Consider the following 18,635-nt stretch of genomic DNA (forward strand, 5'->3'; position numbering starts at 1 on the left):
AATGTAGTCAAGGCCAGGTGTAGAGTCTTTTCTGGATGAAATAGCAGAATTTAATTCGACAATGGTAAAAGATTTTATAATAAAATTTTGATTAGGAAGAATATGGCAGAAAGAATTAAGATTAAAGGCTGGCTCTACAGTATCTGGAGTATATTTTTTGAGAAAATCAAAGATCCAAGAATAGTCAGAGTTGTTATGGGAAGGTGGAGAATAGCTTTTGTTAAATTTTCGCATATACGTCCAAATGACTGATATAGGAGTCGATCTGTTAAATTGTTCACAAAGTTTTATCCAACTGTTTCTTCTCTCATTTCTGATAATATATTTTTTGGTGGCTTGTAGTCTTTTAAAATTAATGTAATTAGCCTCAGTGGGATCAGATTTAAAAGTCAAATAAGCGTTTTTGCTATTTAATACGGCTTTGGTGCAATTGAAATTCCACCAAGGAAGAAGTTTTTTTTTTTTATTTAAGTTAGAAGGAGAGCATGAAGATAAAGCTGTATTAACCAAAGAGTGCTTAGAAATAGAAGATGATTTCCACAGTGCTGAGTGTAAAATATCTGTAAATTTTGTGTAGTTATGAAGGGGGTCTTGTGTATCAAGAGAAAATTCAGTGAGCAATAGTTGGACATTTAAATTATAAATGTTCCAATCAACGTTGTTCAGGTTAGGGAAGCAGGGTAGTGAGCTACTATTGGGAATAGGAGTGGCATTGTAATGATTGTTATTAAGTAAAATTTTTGTGATTACAGGAAAGTGGTAGCTGCCTAAGGGATCGTCATGTACTGACCAGTCACACTCTAGAGCCAATGAAGGTGATACTATGGTTAAGTCAAGAGCATTCTGTCTCCATATGTGCGAACCAACAGTGGTCATACTTCCGTCATTAAGTATAACCAAATTATTGTTATTGATAGACTCTAAAATGTCTTTGCCTCGACAATTAGAAGTAGAACAGCCCCAGGCTGAGTTTAGGCCATTAAAATCTCCTGCTAGGAAGATTGGTTCTGGTAAACTTTTAATTAACCTGTCTAGTTTAGATTTAGAAAAAGCAGGATTGCAATTAGTTGGACTGTAAAAGCTTATGATAGTAAGTTCTTTGTTGCTAGAGTATTTTATACGAACAACAACATTTTGAATGGAGTCATCATAAAAAGTATCAATTTTAGAATAAGAAATAGAGCTATGTATTAATATGGCTACGCCATTGTGGGTGTTTCCTGAATCAAGACGAATTACATTGTAATGACGTATCTTAAATTTTTGACAAGGCTTTAACCAAGTCTCACAAATTAACGCAATGTGAATATTTTTGTCCAAAAGGAAATAATTAAAAATATGTTGATTGTGTAGAATACTCTGAGCATTCCATTGCACAATATTTAAAGTATCCATAAAGTACAAATTATTTATTAGTAACCTTTTTTAATGTATCTTGCAGGACATTTTTAATATTTTGGGAAGAGATAGGTATTTCATTATTTTTGTTTAGTGTTATAAGTTTTACTAAAGCTTCTGTAATAGATTTGAGTATTATTTCGGAATTTAAAAGAGATAAGAACTGATCAGTTTTGTTTAATGATGGAAAGTGAGAGCTGTTTAAAACATCAACAAAGCTTTTTTTCTGAAATTTATCTCTGTTAAGCTGGATTTTTTCTTTTTTAACAGGGCATGCAGGGGATATGGCAATGTGATTGCCAGAGCAGTGACAGCAACTGGCTGCAGTATAAGGAGTCTGACAATCTTTAAAATTGTGACCTTCGCCACAAATGCTGCATCTTTGTGAATTTTTACAGAATTTTGCAATATGACCATATCTTAAACACTTTAGACACTGCTTTACTGGCGGGATGTACTGCCGTACTTCGAACCGCCAGCTGTTGAGGTCCACACTATCTGGTAAATTGGGACAGGAAAAGGTTATAGAAATTGTTTTTGTGGGGATTAATTTTATTTCTCCATTTTCTCTTACACGTCGCATAAATCTACGTATAGATATAATATTTTTCGTGCTAGTTAGAGCTGAATATATTTCTTTATTGGATAATTCTATAGGCACATGAGAAATTACCCCAGTGACCTCTGTAGCGGCAGCCGGAAGGGAAGCTTTAAGTTTGTACCCATCAAGATATTTTTTGTTGCCTAAGACCGCGTTAGCAAAAGCAGGTCTATCAAAGATAACTCCAACTTTACTTTTATTAATGCGTTTTAGTTGTTTCACGCCTTTATTATATTTTTTTATGCTATTAGCGAGTGTCATCATGTCTCTTGTTCCGATTGGCTTGTCAGCCTCTGTACTCTCCAGGAATACAATATAGTCAAAATTACCCCCGTTCTCAGGGTAGTGCCGCACGTAATCGGCTACCCGAAACGGGGCATACCTTTCGGCGTCTGTTAGCTCAACAGATTTTATGGACTCGGAGTCGGAGCTCAACGAGTCGTCCTCAGCGTTACCTTCCTCCTTCTTTTTCCTTTTCTTACTTCTCCCCATCTCTTGATTAATTTATAAGTATTTATTTATAAAAAACTCCAGTGAATGAATTATAAAATTAATAAAATATTTTTGAAAAAAAAAGACCGCCTTTTCACTTCAAAGTTCCCGCGCTTTTTTTTTTTAGTGACTGTTTTCAGTTTTGCTATGACATGCCAGTAAATATTATGACTTTTGTGGTAGGTAATGAAGACTCCTGTAAAATCAAAAATGCAAAACAAATCTAAAAACGATGTAATATTCATAATTATACAAATATTTTTTATTTGAAAATTAAAAATACATTTTTATATATAGTAAACATATATTTAAAAAATAAAATATTTTCATCTACCATCTTAACAACGCTTGAATGGAGTTAGTTTTTAAAACAAAAAAAAAAAAAAAACTAAAACTAAGAAAATCCCTTAAAATATATAATGAAAATTATAATACTAACATTGTATGAAATATAATTGTGATTTTTTAATAATTGTTTTTATATTAATTTTTAAAATTGAAATATTTTTCGTCAGATAGGTAGGTAGTTTTAAAAAAAAAAAAAAAAAACATTTCGAACTGCAACGGCAATGTGACAACAACTGTTAGAAGTTGGAACAAACAATTTTCAAATCATTAGTTCGGTAACCGTATTGTACAATAATATTTTAAATTAGTGTTTTATTTTACGTTATTAGTTTTCAATAGCAACTTAATATAGTGTATATAAGAATAGGTGGTACATTCATCAAGAAATGATGTTACGGAAATGGAAAACAATACTTGCAAATTGGGTAAATATTAACAATATTAAATTATATTTAATTAGATAAACATTAGGAAGTTAACAATTATTCTACATTATTAAAGGTTATGGTTTTAATATAGGAATTAGGCTGTATGGCTTCTTTTACCTTACATTTTTTGTAACCGTTGGTAGAAACGCCAGGTGCGTTTTAAAGAAAAAGTATTATATGAATTTTAAATCCTTACTGATATTATAATTATAATCAAATAATTTTCGTGTAATGTCGTTATTATGTTTATGTTTTTAACGAAAACAAAATATAAATAGAAGTGTTTAAACAACTTAAAACGAACATTATTTACTTAAGACTATTGCTATTAGATTATTATTTTTTATTTATGAATAGAAATATCTCACACCAATGTTAATTTGTGTTTAATGTGCGTTGTTTTATAAGATGTATATACTTTTTCCAGATTAATTGCTATTTTGATGATCAAAAAGACTATCCTGTTACTCTTGAATCCCTCCTGAACATAATATCACATTTACGAGAAAACTTCAGCTTGGACGAGTCAAAATCTTCTCTGCTGGATGCAGTCACAGTTGCAGAATTTGTGCTAGAAAAATACCCATCTTTTAGATTTGAAAATGGGAAATTTGAACCGACAACAGAGGATGAAATATACATGGCCGCGACCCTACTCCTGTATTTTGTTTGTGTTAATTCTAAAGATGTGAATATTAAGAGTGCAATGTGTAAAAAGTTATGTGCCACTGATCAGGAAATTATACTTAAATTTAGTAAATGTTTGATGCTATGTCCTGTTATCACTTCTTCTGATGTTTTGGCAGCTATTACAGGTGAGTTAGTTAAGATTTTTATTTTAATGTATTTAATGTAACTTATTTAGCTTTACAGTATGAATATGTTAGTCACAAATAAACTTTGCATATTTATTACTTTATATACTAAGTCTTCTCATGTCTATTTCCTTACATTGAGCTATAAAAATATTAAAATTTAATTTTAAAAATAATAAATAAAAATAATAATATAAAGTTATTTCAAATATACTTTGCATAAACTTATAACAATATAAAGATTTATATTAAAATTAAATGAATCAAAACATTTAAAAAAATAATACATCAAAATATTAACAAATAATATTAAAATCATTAAAACAATCATTCATAAATTACAAGTTAAAAAATGATGATATATTTTTCTCTGTAATATCAAAATAAATTAATAATAATTTAAAATTTTATTTTTAGAGGCCTGTGGCCAGGATGAAGCGGCTTCGGATAGCAATCTGAACAAAGTTGCCGAGACACCTCCTGCTCTTCGATCATTGCATGGTGAAGTAAGACGGCTACAAGCTGCTCTCGATGCTGAGCGATTTGACCGAAACTATCTTCAAGATGAGCTAACCCGGACCAATTTGAAAGTGGAGAAGCTTCGTACGTTTAGAGTTGTTCATTCTTTAGTAATCTATAAACCTATTCATTCAATATAAGTTTCCAAAAGAAGATATGGTTGCTTTTTTACTTCTCATGTTTTTGTAATTTATTTAACAATATTTTTCTGGTGTATAGTAAAGAAAATGTAATTATCTTTCCTCCTATAGTTTGGTATGAAGTTTTCAAGTTAAACTTCTTTAGAATCGTTGTGATTTGAAACTCGATGAAACGAAAATGCGTCTTGAGAAATAAACAAACAATGCATAGGAGAGAATGAAATAGTATCTTACTGCTCAAAACGCTCACGCGACGAGTTTTGCATGGCACTTACGACCTTTTTCACGAGACCCTGATCATCGACGCTAGAATAAATCGCAACGACCTACCTTCCTACGACTTTTCAGAAGTTTCACGTCTGCCTGTCACGTGTCACGTGTGTTAATTGCACCCACACACTTTTTTTATTACCTTTTAAAAATATATGGAAATATATATTGTAGAATTTTTTTAAGTTTACTGTGTGAAATAGATTATGATTAATTTGCCCTCTTTAATGGATTTCTCTTAGCTCATAGACTAGTATACATAGCTCGCAGTAAAAGCTCATTTATTCATATTTCGTAAGTTCTAAAAATGATATCACAATTAGGAGTTTAGCTTTGGAATTAATATTTATAATTAATCCATTAAATTAGGTATTTTAAAGAATTTAATAAATAAAAAAATTCCAGTAATTTACAATTATATATTTCATTATCAGTAAAAGACAAGGAGCAATACAAACAAGACATAGTCAACTTAAAAGCCAAGATATCAACGTGCTGCGGCCAAGAAGATGATATAAAAGGTACAGAGACTTCAAGCAACAATTCAGTCAAGTTATTAAAACAATTGGAGCAAACTGAAGAGCGTTTGATGGCTGTTCAGGAGCAATTAGAGGATGTCCAGTATGAGAGAGATTCTTACAAAAATAAGGTAAAAAAAACTGCACTATTTAAAATCTTAAGGATTTATATGGTAAATCTCTACTAATATTATAAATCTGAAGAGTATTTGTTTGAACGCACTTATCTCAGTTACTAATGGTTCTAAATTTTTTTTTTTTTTTTGTATATTCCATTTACCTTATTATCATGCAGTTGAAACCGCGGGACACAGCTAGTTTTATAATAAATTTGATTTTTTTCCACAGTTGGATGAATTAAAACGCGAGAGAGACAAATGGATTACGATAAGTCAACAAGAGTCCAATCGTGCGTCTCAACTAGTTGAGGAGTTAGAGACAGAACGTAGACAAGTCCATTCATTACGTGAACTTGTAACAGAGTTACGTCAACATAATCGTCTTAACGGTCTGGACTCTAGCCAGTTGGAGTGTGATGATATTGATACAAGTGTGCAATCTTTACCACATAACTCGTGTAAGTTGTTTGCTTAAAATCAATTTTATAATGTTAAATGTCTATCTTAAATATATTAAAATCAAAAACCAAAAAAAGTATGTTTGCTTCAACACGTGACTTGACTCCTTAACAATGATTACAATAATATTTAAAAAAAAATGTTTTTCCTTTTTAATTCTTCGTCACATGTTGCACGGTAAAATGCTAGTCTCAGGGCAGGTCTTTGTCTCTGTGCCAAGGAGTAAAATGACTAAATACACATTTTCGTTTGGCAATATTTTTAAGGCACTTAGCCTTCTTGCAATTACAAAATTGTTATACCTGTAGTAATATAAGAACTAAAAATGTCTTTTTTCTATTCAGCTGTATGTAGTGAGGTCTGTGCAAATGTTATCGAGGTACAACTTGGGGAAGAACGTGCTAAAATTGAACTTTTAAAACAACAGATACAATTGTTTCAGGTAATTATACACTTTTTTAAAAAAAATTATGCAAGTTTTTACATTATACTTACCTTTCTAAGAAAATAGGAGTAAATAGTATATTATACTAGAAAATAATTTTTATTTATATTTTTTTGTAGGATCAATTAAATGACTTAACTAAGAAATCTGAGAAAGAGAGTCAAAACTTGACACAAATAATAAGTGAAAAAGATACAGAGATATTTAATTTAAAACACCGTGTCAATGAGGAAATCGAAGAAAGGAATGTGTTAAAAGTGCATTACGACAACGAAGTTACAAAATTAAACAATGAGGTGAATGAACTAGAACAGAGACTACGGGACACAGGAGAAAACTCAAGACGCATAATTGACTCAAAGATGACCGAAATTCAAATCTTACAAGAGGAAAAATTATCCCTTCTTCAAAGTCTTTCTGATGAAATAACGAAATTCGAAAACGTTATAAAAGATCTGAAAGGAGAAATTGATGCCGAGAAGTCTTCTAAATTTAAAATGAGGGATGAGTATGAAAATCAAATGATGAAGTTAAAAGAAAAAGTCTCAAATCGAAATAATGAATTGGTTGAACTGCAAAATAAGATCTTCGAAAAAGGCGAAACAATTGAGATTCTTCAAAGCGATCTGCGTAAAGAAAAAGAAATATCAGCCAAATATCATAATGATGTCGCAAATTTAACCATTCAAGTTCGAGAAATTGAAAATACCTTGCAAGCTAAGACAGATGAAATTTCAGATTATAGGAATCAATTACAACAGTACGCTATGTATAATGAAACACTTAACAAGGATGTGAGTCATCTTAAAAATTGTCTTTCAGAGTCAAATAATGAACTCAACCGTTTACAGGATTGTAACGAAAAATTAAATATTGAATTACAAAATCGCGATGTGAGAATTGGGCAACTTCAAAAAGAAATTGAGCATCAAAATGTTACATTTAATGAGGAAAAGAAAAAATTACATTACTGCTTAGATGAGATCCGGGCTACAGCAGATGCTTTGAAAAGTCAACTACATAATGAGATTCAATATAAAATTACAGTTGAAAACGAAAAACAAAGTTTAGCAGAAGACTTTAAGAAATTAAAAGAAGAATTAATGATAATGCAATCAGAGAAATCAGATATTAATAAATATTTAAATCAAGAAAAGGAATTAAATGAAAAGCAAAAGAAAAAATGTGAAGAATTAAATAAAGTTGTACAACAATTAAAAGAAGAAATACTTGAAAAAGAGTCTAGGATCAAAACAATTGAAGAACATTTAGCTCAAGAAAAACTTGAGTTTGAAGAAAAATATAGTAAACAGGAAGCGATTATTGATTCGACAAATAAAGCAATAATTTCTGAAAAAGCAGAAAAAGACAATATAAAGCATGAGTTGGAAACAATTGTATCAGAAAAGAGCAGATTGCTGGAACAAGTAAATGAGAAGAAGGAGAATATCGTTAAATTAAGTTCTAAAGTAGATGAGTTATCTGAATTGGCAGAAGAAAATAAGAATAGTAAGTATTAATTATTAAAGTGGAGGGTAACATCTTGGATAGTTTTATGTGACTAGCTTACACTTTATGCTATGTAACTTATACACTACCTCTTTCCTATTTACAGGAAATTTTTTCCCTAAACCCATCTATCTCCCGTTCTCACATATTTTTTTTTTAATTTTTGTATGATATAATCTTTATACTCTGCAGTTGCTTTTGTTAATATATGATATTTATATTTTGTAGCAATAATCGAACTTCAAGAAGTTATAATAGAAAAAACTCAAGATTATGAAATTAAACAAAAGAACTTTGATACAGAGACTACAAAACTTATGACGAAATTGACTGAATTGGACAAATCACTGAAGGAACTGAATACAAAGTCCAATAATTGTATAGAAAATAAAGATTTACAAATAGGGACATTAAAATTGGATGTAGAGAAGCTGCAAACATCATTACAGAATGAATTGGAAAAAGTATTGGTGATTGAAAATGACAAAATAGTTTTGGTACAAGAACTGGAGCAAATGAAAGCTAACAAAAATAATCTCGAGAAAGAATATTTGAATAAATGTGCCGTATTTAATTGTACAACTGCTCAATTGAATGATAATATAGGAAAGAAAACTGAGGAAATAAACACACTTAAACAGGAAATAGAAGTGTTGTTAAAGAACAACACAGATAAATTGGAAGGTAAGTAATATTGTCAATTTGTATTAAATAGTATAAAGTGGTTGAACATTAAATTTGAATATGAATAAATTTGAAACATAATATGATTTTTTTAATGTTCTTGCAGAAACAGAAATCTTAAGATCTCATGTAGATCAAGCAATGGAAAACGTTAATGAGAAAGATAAGCAAATTAAAGAACTAAATGTGAAAGTTGAAAATTTAGAATCTCTTCTTGCTGATTCTAAAAAAGAATTGAAATGTGTTATCGATAATAACTTGAAAATTGTTGAATCTCTACAAAAAGAAAATAATCAGTTACATTACACGATAGAAGAAGATAACAGCACATATGAAGTGATGGTTAAAGAAAAGGATCAAGTAATAGAAAATCTTGAAAAAGAACTACAGAACAAAAGGGACAATTTAGAAATTATTTTGAAAGATCTCGAAAAAGAGAAATTTATTTTAGAAAAGACTAAAAGTGACATGCAAGAACATATCAACATTAAAGACAATCAAATTGAAGAATTGACTAATAAAATACAAAAAATGGAAATTAAGTTGCAAGAAAGTGAAACAGTACTACATACATTAGAGAGTAAAATTAATATTTTATCAAAAGAAAAAGAAAAACTGACAGTAGAAATCAATTCATTAAGAAAGACGTCAACTGAAAGTGCTCTGACCAACGATCATTTAAAGGAAAGTCTAACAGCAGAGAAAGCGGCAAGAGATTGTCTTGAAACGGAAAAACAAAGTTTATTAAAAGAAAATGAAGAATTAATTACTAAGCTTACTGAAATCGAGTTTGACCACAATAATGTGATGTCAGAGAGGGATAGTTTATTTAATGAAAAAGCAATATTAGTACAACAGCTAATGGATGAGAGATCTGTATTGAAAATTGCAGATGAGGGAAAAGAAGCTTTGTTAATAGAAGTTCGGAAACTTGACAAGCAATTACAAGAACTAACAGAAACAAATAATACATTAATACAAGAAAAGGAATGTCTTACTCAGCAACTTGTAGAGGAAAGACATTCCAAGGAGTTAGCAGAACAAGAAAAGAAAAACATTAACGAATTAAAAACAGATATAGAAGCTAAATTAAATGCAAGAGAAAGACACAATTTTGATTTAGAAGAGAATATTAATATTTTGACTAGAAATATTGACATACACACATCTAATTATGAAAAAGAAAAATCACTAAACGCGACATTAAACAATGATATCCAAAAATTAAAAGTAGATATTGACACATTATCAAATGAAAATGAAAATTTGACTTCGGAAATAAAAACTTTAAAGAGAGAATTGCTTGATCTCAAAAATGTCGAAGAACTTTTGAATGAGAATAAAGCAATACTTGAAAAAGAAAATGAAACATTATTGAAAAAATACGATGAATTGAAAAATGAAATACAAGAAATTAACAAAACATTTACCCTTGTGATTAACAACAAGCAAGATGAAATAGACAATCTGACAATTGACTTCAATATAATTAAATCTGACTATAAAAGTATGTGTTTTATATTTAAACATACGTTTTGAATTATTTAAAGGATAATTTATATATTTCAATATTTTATTTCAGCTTTAGAAGATAGTAATAAGCAAATTACGAATGTTCTGAATTGCGGGTTACGTAAAATATTTGACGAAATCAAAAAGGACGAAAACTGTTCCGATATTTTGAAAAAATTTAAATGTTTTGAAAATGAAAATACTGATACAGAGGTATTCTGCGATGTGTTTCTAAACATCTTGAGTGACTTAACTTCAGAGATAGCATTGAAAAGAGGATTGGAGAGTACTTTAAAGGAAAAGGATTTGTTACTAAAAGATATGTTAGATCAGGTTGAGAATAAAGGGAAAAGAATTTCTGAACTAGAGTTTGAGGTACAGAAACTTCACAAAATTATAAATGAAACTAAAAATGGTAAGTTCTTTTATGTGTATGTATCTCTAAGAGCCTGCTTCACTAGTTGCCAGTAAAGTTATCAAATGAACAATGGTATCCTAGTTTTATTTATTTTTCGTTTTCACAATCTAATTCCGCGTTATATGCTAGATATTTTTATTCAGAATATGCTAATTTAAAAGGTGCTATCTGCTGATAAATAATATTAGTGGCTTATGTGCAATTAAAATAAATTTTATATATAAATTGTTACAGAGTTGACTAAACAAAATGATTCATACAACTCCATAATAGAATCGAAAGTAAGAGATATAGCACAGCTACAAGCAGAAAATGAATCTCTTAATATCGAATTAAACGACCTCAAAGTTCAATTAGATGTCAAAGTACATTCCCTTAAGGAAAAACTAGTTGATAATGAGAATTTGACAGACAAATTAAAGGAAACATATGAAAATCAGATTGATAACTTGAACATGGTGATATCAAAGGTGACTAATTATCTGAAGGAAAAGACGGCAGAGTTAGAGTCGATGAGGGCGGAAAAAGAAAAATTGCAACATGTGATTGAGGAGAAAAATATTGGTAATTTATTTTTTAATGTCTTGTTTTACTTCATTAAATTTTGCCTGTTTTTCGTTTTTGTAATAATTAGTAAACGCTATAATAGACGCTTCACACTCAACAGCCCCCAGTAGGATTTTCTCCTGTGTTGGGGGACCGGAAAAACACACAATACAGACGCACAAACGCCCAGACCACGACAAACATCTATATGGCTAATACAAATATCTGTCGTGAGCGGGGATCGAACCGCGACCGCCAGCGCAACACCGTGACCGCTGACCGCTGCGCCAAATTGATTTTATAACAAGATCTAATCTTACTTTTAATCCACATTTAAAAAGTATAAATTAATTTTTTATAGCCATTGCGGATTTCTGTATAACTGTTATATCTCATCAAAAATTTAGTGGCTTTGGTTAATGCACAGATTTGTTAATTTTTATGTGTTTGACACTGTGTTTTTACTCATACTTTCATTGATTTGGCTATTTTCTTGTTCTTGATCAATTATTTTTACACAAGATATAAGAAACTTATCTTTTTTTGTAGATATAAAATCTCTAGAAGATGATTTAAAAGTTCAAAAACAAAATCAAGACAAATTAATCACTGAGTTTGAGTCTGAAAGACTTGTTCTTAAAAATATGGTCACCGTCACAGAATCTGTAATGGAAGACCAGAAAAATAGTCTGAATAATATCATTTTAGATAATGTCAAAGCAAACGAGGCTTTACAAGGGGAAATAAAAACCCTGAAAGCGTTAATTGGTTCTGAAAGAAGTAACTTTGAAGTTGTATTAAAAGATAAAGAACTCAAGGCAAAAGCAGCATTAGAATCTGCGTTGAAAGAGTTAAATGAATTGCGGAAGGAAAAAGAAGATGCTCAGAAAGACGTCGAATCACGAATTCTAGAACTTGAAAGTAAAGTTTTAGTGTTGGAAGAAAATATTCTTGAGAAAAATTCTCTAATAGACACATTCAAAACTGAAAACAAAGATTTGATTGAAAAGTTAGAGAAGCATAAAGAAGGTAACACTCATAATTTAAAAATAATGTATGAGTCTAATTTTATTATAAATGTTTGGTATTAAACTATTATTTTGTTTCAGATATTGTTTTATTAGAAGAAAAGAGCAATGAATGGAAAATTAAAAAAGATACTACTGAAGTGGAATTTGAAAGTAAACTTAAAAAATTAAATGAAGACCTAGAAACAAAATGTAAACATGCAAATGTTTTAGAAGAATTACTTGAAAATAAAGAAAAGGAAAATAATGAAATTTCAAACAAAGTGCAAGAACTTGAAGAACAAATATTTATTTTAGTTAAAGAAAAGGAAAAAATAGAATTAGAAAAAAGTGAATGTTGTAAAAAATTAACTGAATTAACTTCTGATTTAGAAAAACAAAATAAAATTTTGATAGGACTGAAGACTGAAAACGAACAATTTGTTCAAGCTATAAAAGATAAAAATTCAGGTATATTTGTATAATAGATCATTTTTATAGTTATTTACATTTTTGGGATAAATTCGGAGCATAAATAATTTTTTCTTCTTTACAGAAATTACGAAATTAGAAGAAAAATTGCATTTAGAATTATTACAACAAAATGACAATAATACTAAAGAGAAAATTAATCTTGTCAACAAATGTTCTATTTTAGAAGAATATCAAAGTAAAGCTGAAACTGAACTGGAAAATCGTCAAAAGGAAATAAATTTACTTCAGGAAGAAATTACAACATTAAGAAATAAAGCAACTCAAGATATCAGCGAGAGGGACAGAATTATAGTTCAAATCAAGGAGGAAAGAGATGCTTTGATAAGTAAACTAAATGAACAAATGAAACAATTACAAAATACATTAAATTATTTGAAAAACGAAGTGGTAATAAAGGAAGCAGATATAGGAATGTTATCGAAGAAACTGGAAGAGAGGAATCGACAGGATGAAGTTATCAAGACATTGGAAAAGGAAAATGAGCAGCTGTGTAAAGCGACGGGACAAATAGATACTTGTAAGTTATCTGGCAGTAAAAATCAAGTAAAAAGAAATGTAAACTGTACAATTTTGTAATCTTTTCTAAACAAAGTTTTTTTTTTATTTTAGTTGCCGTTGTCAGTCAAGAAAAATCAGGTCCTAAATATTCTGGACAAGCCGAAGTAAACTACCGCGATCTTCAACAACAGGTAGATAACACTTCTACAGACACACACTCTTCCATAGAAAGCTACAAAACCATATCCGACTTAGAAAAAATCATTCACGACCGCAACCGGACCATTACGACCCTTCAAAGTGACATCACCTACTTAAAATCCTTGATAGCCGAATCTGAAAACAAATTACTAGACGTTTCCAAAGATCTGGAACTGAGCAAAGAAAATTGTCAGCAACTTTCGAGTCAATTGAAAAAAATAGTTCACCAAAAGAATGAGGAAATAGCTGACCTCAAGAAGCAGGTATCAAAAATGAGCGCCACGGAAAACAGGGCTTCACAAATAATAAAAGTTTCCGCCAAATATCAGGCGATTATACTGAAAAGGATAGCTGAAATCAAATCTAATACAGTCTTGAAAGAGTTGACTAACTTCGGAAATTCGAATACTGATAACGACATAAGACGCAGTTTAAATGCTGGCACGATAACTATGGAAGATTTAGAAAACTTCTTAGAAACTACCGAGCGTCACATACGGCGTTGTTCCGAGAAACAGGTCGCACTACAGAAGGAAAGAGATAGGCTAAACGACATTAACAAGATAAACGAGTCGGAAATTATAAATATGAGAAAATTCCTAACCGAGTTGTCCGTGAGCATCAAGACATTTAGCTCTGTGAGGGAATTATACGCGCAAAAACTGAGCCGGGTCATATCCTTACAGAGGACGGTGAGACGAGAGATATTGAATCTCGACGGTCATATAACTGACGCTACGTTGTGTAATTTAGAACGAGGTTATGCCGCAGTAATGCAAGATTTGTCCGAATGTGCTCTAAATCTAGAGAGATGGATAGAGCGCTGTATTACGAGAACTATTTCAGCGGAAAAGATCAAGCAGGCGTTTACGAGTGATTTAGATCGCGCATCGCTTGTGTCTGAAAGTTTTCAGAATACCAGTTTGGAAGTTCAATTGGATGAACTGCAGAACTCTTTCCAGAAGCTTCTAGAAGAAGTGGCGCGAGCACAGAAGGGCGAAGGCGCTAAAGATACTCAATCTGTCACAGTTATGGAAGTCCGAGCCGAATATGAGGACAAACTCAACAGGATGAAGGCAAAAATGGTCAGTATTCTCCCCATACTGTTGTTGGTACTAGCCTATCAGGTGGTTTGGTGGTTCTACTTGCAAACGGACTCTTGGTGAATGATTTGACATTAGACTTGGTGTGGCTAGTTGCTGTGATGACTTGAAGTCTTTATTTATTAAATAAAGTATGTTTTAATGGATGCTTGTGTTTTATTTATTGTTTTTGTTTTGTCGAGTGTTCATTAAAGCATTGTAGTTAGTTTACAATTTACGCTTGAACCACAACTTGAAAAGGTAATTAGAATTTATGTATAGGCATGTGCATGACTTGCATGTTATACTTATGCATGTACAATGCATGAGTATTTGTTTAAATAAGAAAGTAATGGTTGCCTTCGATTTTCAGAAACAACTCTGTCATGAACAGATAGCATTATTTAAAGAAAAGCATAGAGAAGAAGTAGAGTCTCTTGAGATGGAACTGAAGAAGGCTCACCATAAGTTAAGGGAATCGAGTCGCGCGTATGAACAACATATAAAAAGTTTAACCACAGACCTTTGGAACGTTGGAGAGAAGTTTTTAGTGAAGAAGGATGAAGCGGACTGGTTGAGGAAGAAACAAAAGTCTGGGTCTCTAATGTCGTTACAACACGTGCATTCGGTATGAATAATTTTTTAAGTTGTTTTCATAAATAATAATATATTTTTCTTACGTTTATTATTTTCCTTTTCTTTCAGTCCGGTCTCGCCCTTCCGCCAGAAGAGCTCCCCTCCCGTCCTTCTGACACGCATTCGTTGCGATCTTTGCCCGTTTCAAGAAATAATCCTAAAGGTACATTAAACATATTATACACACATATACTTCAGCCTATCGCAGTCCACTGCTGGACATAGGCCCTCCACAATTTCGCGCCAAAAATGGCGTGAACTCATGTGTGTTGCCCATAGTCATACCCACGCTGAGCAGGCGGGTTGGTGACCGCAGGGCTGGCTTTGTCGCACCGAAGACGCTGCTGCCCGTCTTCGAACTGTGTATTTCAAAGCCAGCAGTTGGATGGTTATCCCGCCATCGGTAGTGGAACTGTGTTATCCCTTAGTCGCCTCTTACGACACCCACGGGAAGAGAGGGGTGGCTATATTCTTCACTGCCGTAGCCACACAGCGTAAACATATTACAAACATTTATTTAAAAACATTACATTTTATTTTATTACATCTACAAATAATATAAAATAAATATTTAAGCAATATACTTTTTTTATTATTATAAAGTTAATACAACATAAAAATAAAATAAAAAGAGCCGAAAAATAAAAAGCCGCCATGTTGGCCTTGGCTGCTCGGCAACGCGCCTTTCACTTATCCCTACTCGCGGCCGACTGTAATGCGACATGCGATAGATGAGCGAAACTTTTTGGGGCGATAGAATAAAAATTTTAACTTTAAAATCATAAATCGTGGTCGATTTATATGATTTTTTTTTAATGTTAAAATGATGTATTAGTATTTAGTAAAGATGTCTAGATCTGTAGTAACACCACAACGTATGGCAACAGGCCGTGCGCTGCAGATGTCGGACGAGGAGGGCGAGGTGTTCGACAACCGCTGGCTGCGCGAGCTCGGCACGCCGCGCCTGTCCGAGCTGCGCTGGCGGAACTCGCTCTGTCCGCCGCACCTCAAGAGCTCCTACCCCGCCGAGACGCAGTTCGCGCCCGCCGTGCACGAGGACGACATCAAGGTGACCGTCCACTGTATTGGACTGCCTTACAGTACAGCAGAAAATTTTACTGCTTAAAATGTGGAGCAGCCCGGGGGGGACAGTACCTCGACCTTACAGAAGATCAAAGCTAAATAATACTGCTTTCAAGCAGTGTTCTGTTCCTGTCGTGAGTAAGGCGACCAGAGCTCCTGGAAGGAATTGGGGATGGGGTCGGCAACGCGCTTGCGATGCTTCTGGTGTTGCACACGTCTATAAGCTGCGGTAATCGCTTACCATCAGGTCATCCGTACGCTTGTTTGCCGACTAAGTTATATAAAAAGAAAATGGACCAATATACTTGTGTACTATTATGTACTGTAATGCTTAAAGCTGTACTGTAAAAAATCCAATAACACCGTGAAACATTTATATTTTCTAAGACAAAGAGTTTGTTTAATAATCGAAATCTATTCAATAATAATACGAAATGTTTTGTTAAAAAATATTGAATTTGTATATAGATTAAAAATACATACTGACAATGCGCTAAACAAGGCTTATTGAGTTATCTGTTAGGTACTTTCTGTTACCATAACAACTTTGTACACATCAAAATCTTGCTCAGTACATGATATTTCCTTGCAGAAGAAGTTTCTGGACTGTTGATATTGTAAGAAATATAACTTATATAACAGAAATTTATAATAAAAAGAGCCTCGTATTTTTTACTATATAATAAATATAAATTTTATTTTTAGTGTACCGGCAATATGTCACTAGGAGGGAAGCAAAGGAAAGAAGTTGGTATAACGGTGTACAAAAAACCCGGACCGCCGACACCTAGCAAACAGGCAGGCAGGCTCTCGGCAACTGTAAGTATATTTTTGTGTACATTTTATATAAATTATTATAATAAAATATATATAACGCTGTGTATGTAGCTATTGTCTTTATAATCTTTGTTTTAGTGTGAAGGTTTGTAGTATTTTTTTTTTGGTAATTATTTATAATCTTGTGAATGAAAATACACTACGAATAATATATATTTATATCAATAAATAGAATAATTGGGTAGGGTTCCGGCAATTTTAATGTGTCTCCAATAGTTGATATGTGAATTATAATTCCAAAACGTTTGACTGGCGCTGAAAAGTCAAGAAAGATACATGACTTAATTTTTATTAACTTACATTGTTAAAGATATTCCAATAAATTCTATTAATAGTTTACCCTCTAACTTTTTTTAATATATGTGTATTTTAAAATGTAGTTAAATGCCATAAAAAACAAGTGAGCTTTAATGGACCACACAATTGAAGTAAAACTTCTTTAGCTCCTACAGTAATATACGAAACGTAACTCTCTCTCTTTCTAACTTCAGTAAATTGTATCTCCCTCTCAACTTTATCATATTTTTCGTAACGCTCTCGTCACATATTCACCAGCTTACTCCCCAATCAAGTGTGTGTAGAGGTTTTACTTCAAAAATCTTTATTACTTCTTTTTTTAATTTTAATTTTTCAGTTATAAATATTTGAATTGTTTCCAGGATTCTGAGTTACGTCAGTCGCTTCGAGTAGAAGCCGATCCATCAGCTTCCCGCAAGACTAGCACGCCCTCCCGGATCCGCGCTCTGTTCCGATCCGCCAAAAATGACACTACAGAAGTAAATTCTTTATATACCTGATAATTTTTATTAATGTTTGTAAAAATATCAACATTTGAGTCTGAAAAAAAATAGAAAATTATTATTGGCTTACTTATAAATAAGGCTGATTTATTTTGTATTTAATTGACATTGGCAAGAATACACAGTTCAGTTATTTTTAAAAAATATATATTATTTTCCTTTTTTGCTTCTGTATTACATTTTATTTGATAAAACAATATAATTTCCTTTATTCTTTCCAGGGTACTCCACGCAGTCGAAGACTAAGCAACATTTTCAGAAAGAAATAATTGAAACCCACCTTGTTTTATTTTCTAGTATGTTCGATTAATAAATTTTATTAATTTATTACTTTTACAAGGACGTCTTTCATTTAAATAAAATTCAATAATTATTTCAGCTTATTTATTCCATAGTAGTACACCACAAAATCACTATAGCACCAAACATTACTTACAAAATGTACAAAATTGTGCCAGTTTATATAATAACATGATTTAATATGAATAAATATAAAGCCATTTACAAACGAAACTAAAGGATCAAATCCAAAAAATACGCTAGTATAATTAAAGTTAAACTGAGTATTGTATATTAATTGAGGCGTATTAAAAAGTGCTTATTAAAAACAGGCACGCATAACAAATATATTTTAAAAAGATTGCTAACAAAATTGTGTGATAAAAATTAAAATTTACTTTAAATTCAACTGTAATTTGAATAAACATATTAAGATTACAAATTATTTATTTCGCATCTCTCGTTAGCGGTTTATTAACTTTGTTAAGTGTTATTC

The 18,635-nt window shown here is 31.5% G+C and overlaps 1 protein-coding gene across 1 annotated transcript; it reads left to right on the top strand.

The window, feature by feature from the left end:
- Positions 1 to 3,228: 3,228 nt before the first annotated feature.
- LOC123661814 (centromere protein F-like) lies at positions 3,229 to 18,196 on the top strand. The gene is made up of 21 exons (XM_045596754.1): positions 3,229 to 3,264; positions 3,695 to 4,082; positions 4,500 to 4,685; positions 5,446 to 5,660; positions 5,878 to 6,106; positions 6,452 to 6,549; positions 6,672 to 8,061; positions 8,290 to 8,745; positions 8,852 to 10,120; positions 10,328 to 10,672; positions 10,910 to 11,239; positions 11,771 to 12,250; positions 12,331 to 12,699; positions 12,785 to 13,240; positions 13,333 to 14,507; positions 14,878 to 15,132; positions 15,210 to 15,303; positions 16,028 to 16,209; positions 16,929 to 17,042; positions 17,720 to 17,836; positions 18,082 to 18,196. Exons 1-21 carry the CDS (start codon positions 3,229 to 3,231, stop codon positions 18,127 to 18,129), a joined length of 8,232 nt encoding a protein of 2,743 aa, XP_045452710.1. The 3' UTR covers positions 18,130 to 18,196.
- The last annotated feature ends 439 nt before the right edge of the window (positions 18,197 to 18,635 follow it).

The sequence above is a fragment of the Melitaea cinxia genome, chromosome 17 (genome assembly GCF_905220565.1).
Source record: "Melitaea cinxia chromosome 17, ilMelCinx1.1, whole genome shotgun sequence".
In the NCBI taxonomy this organism is placed as follows: Eukaryota; Metazoa; Arthropoda; class Insecta; order Lepidoptera; family Nymphalidae; genus Melitaea; species Melitaea cinxia.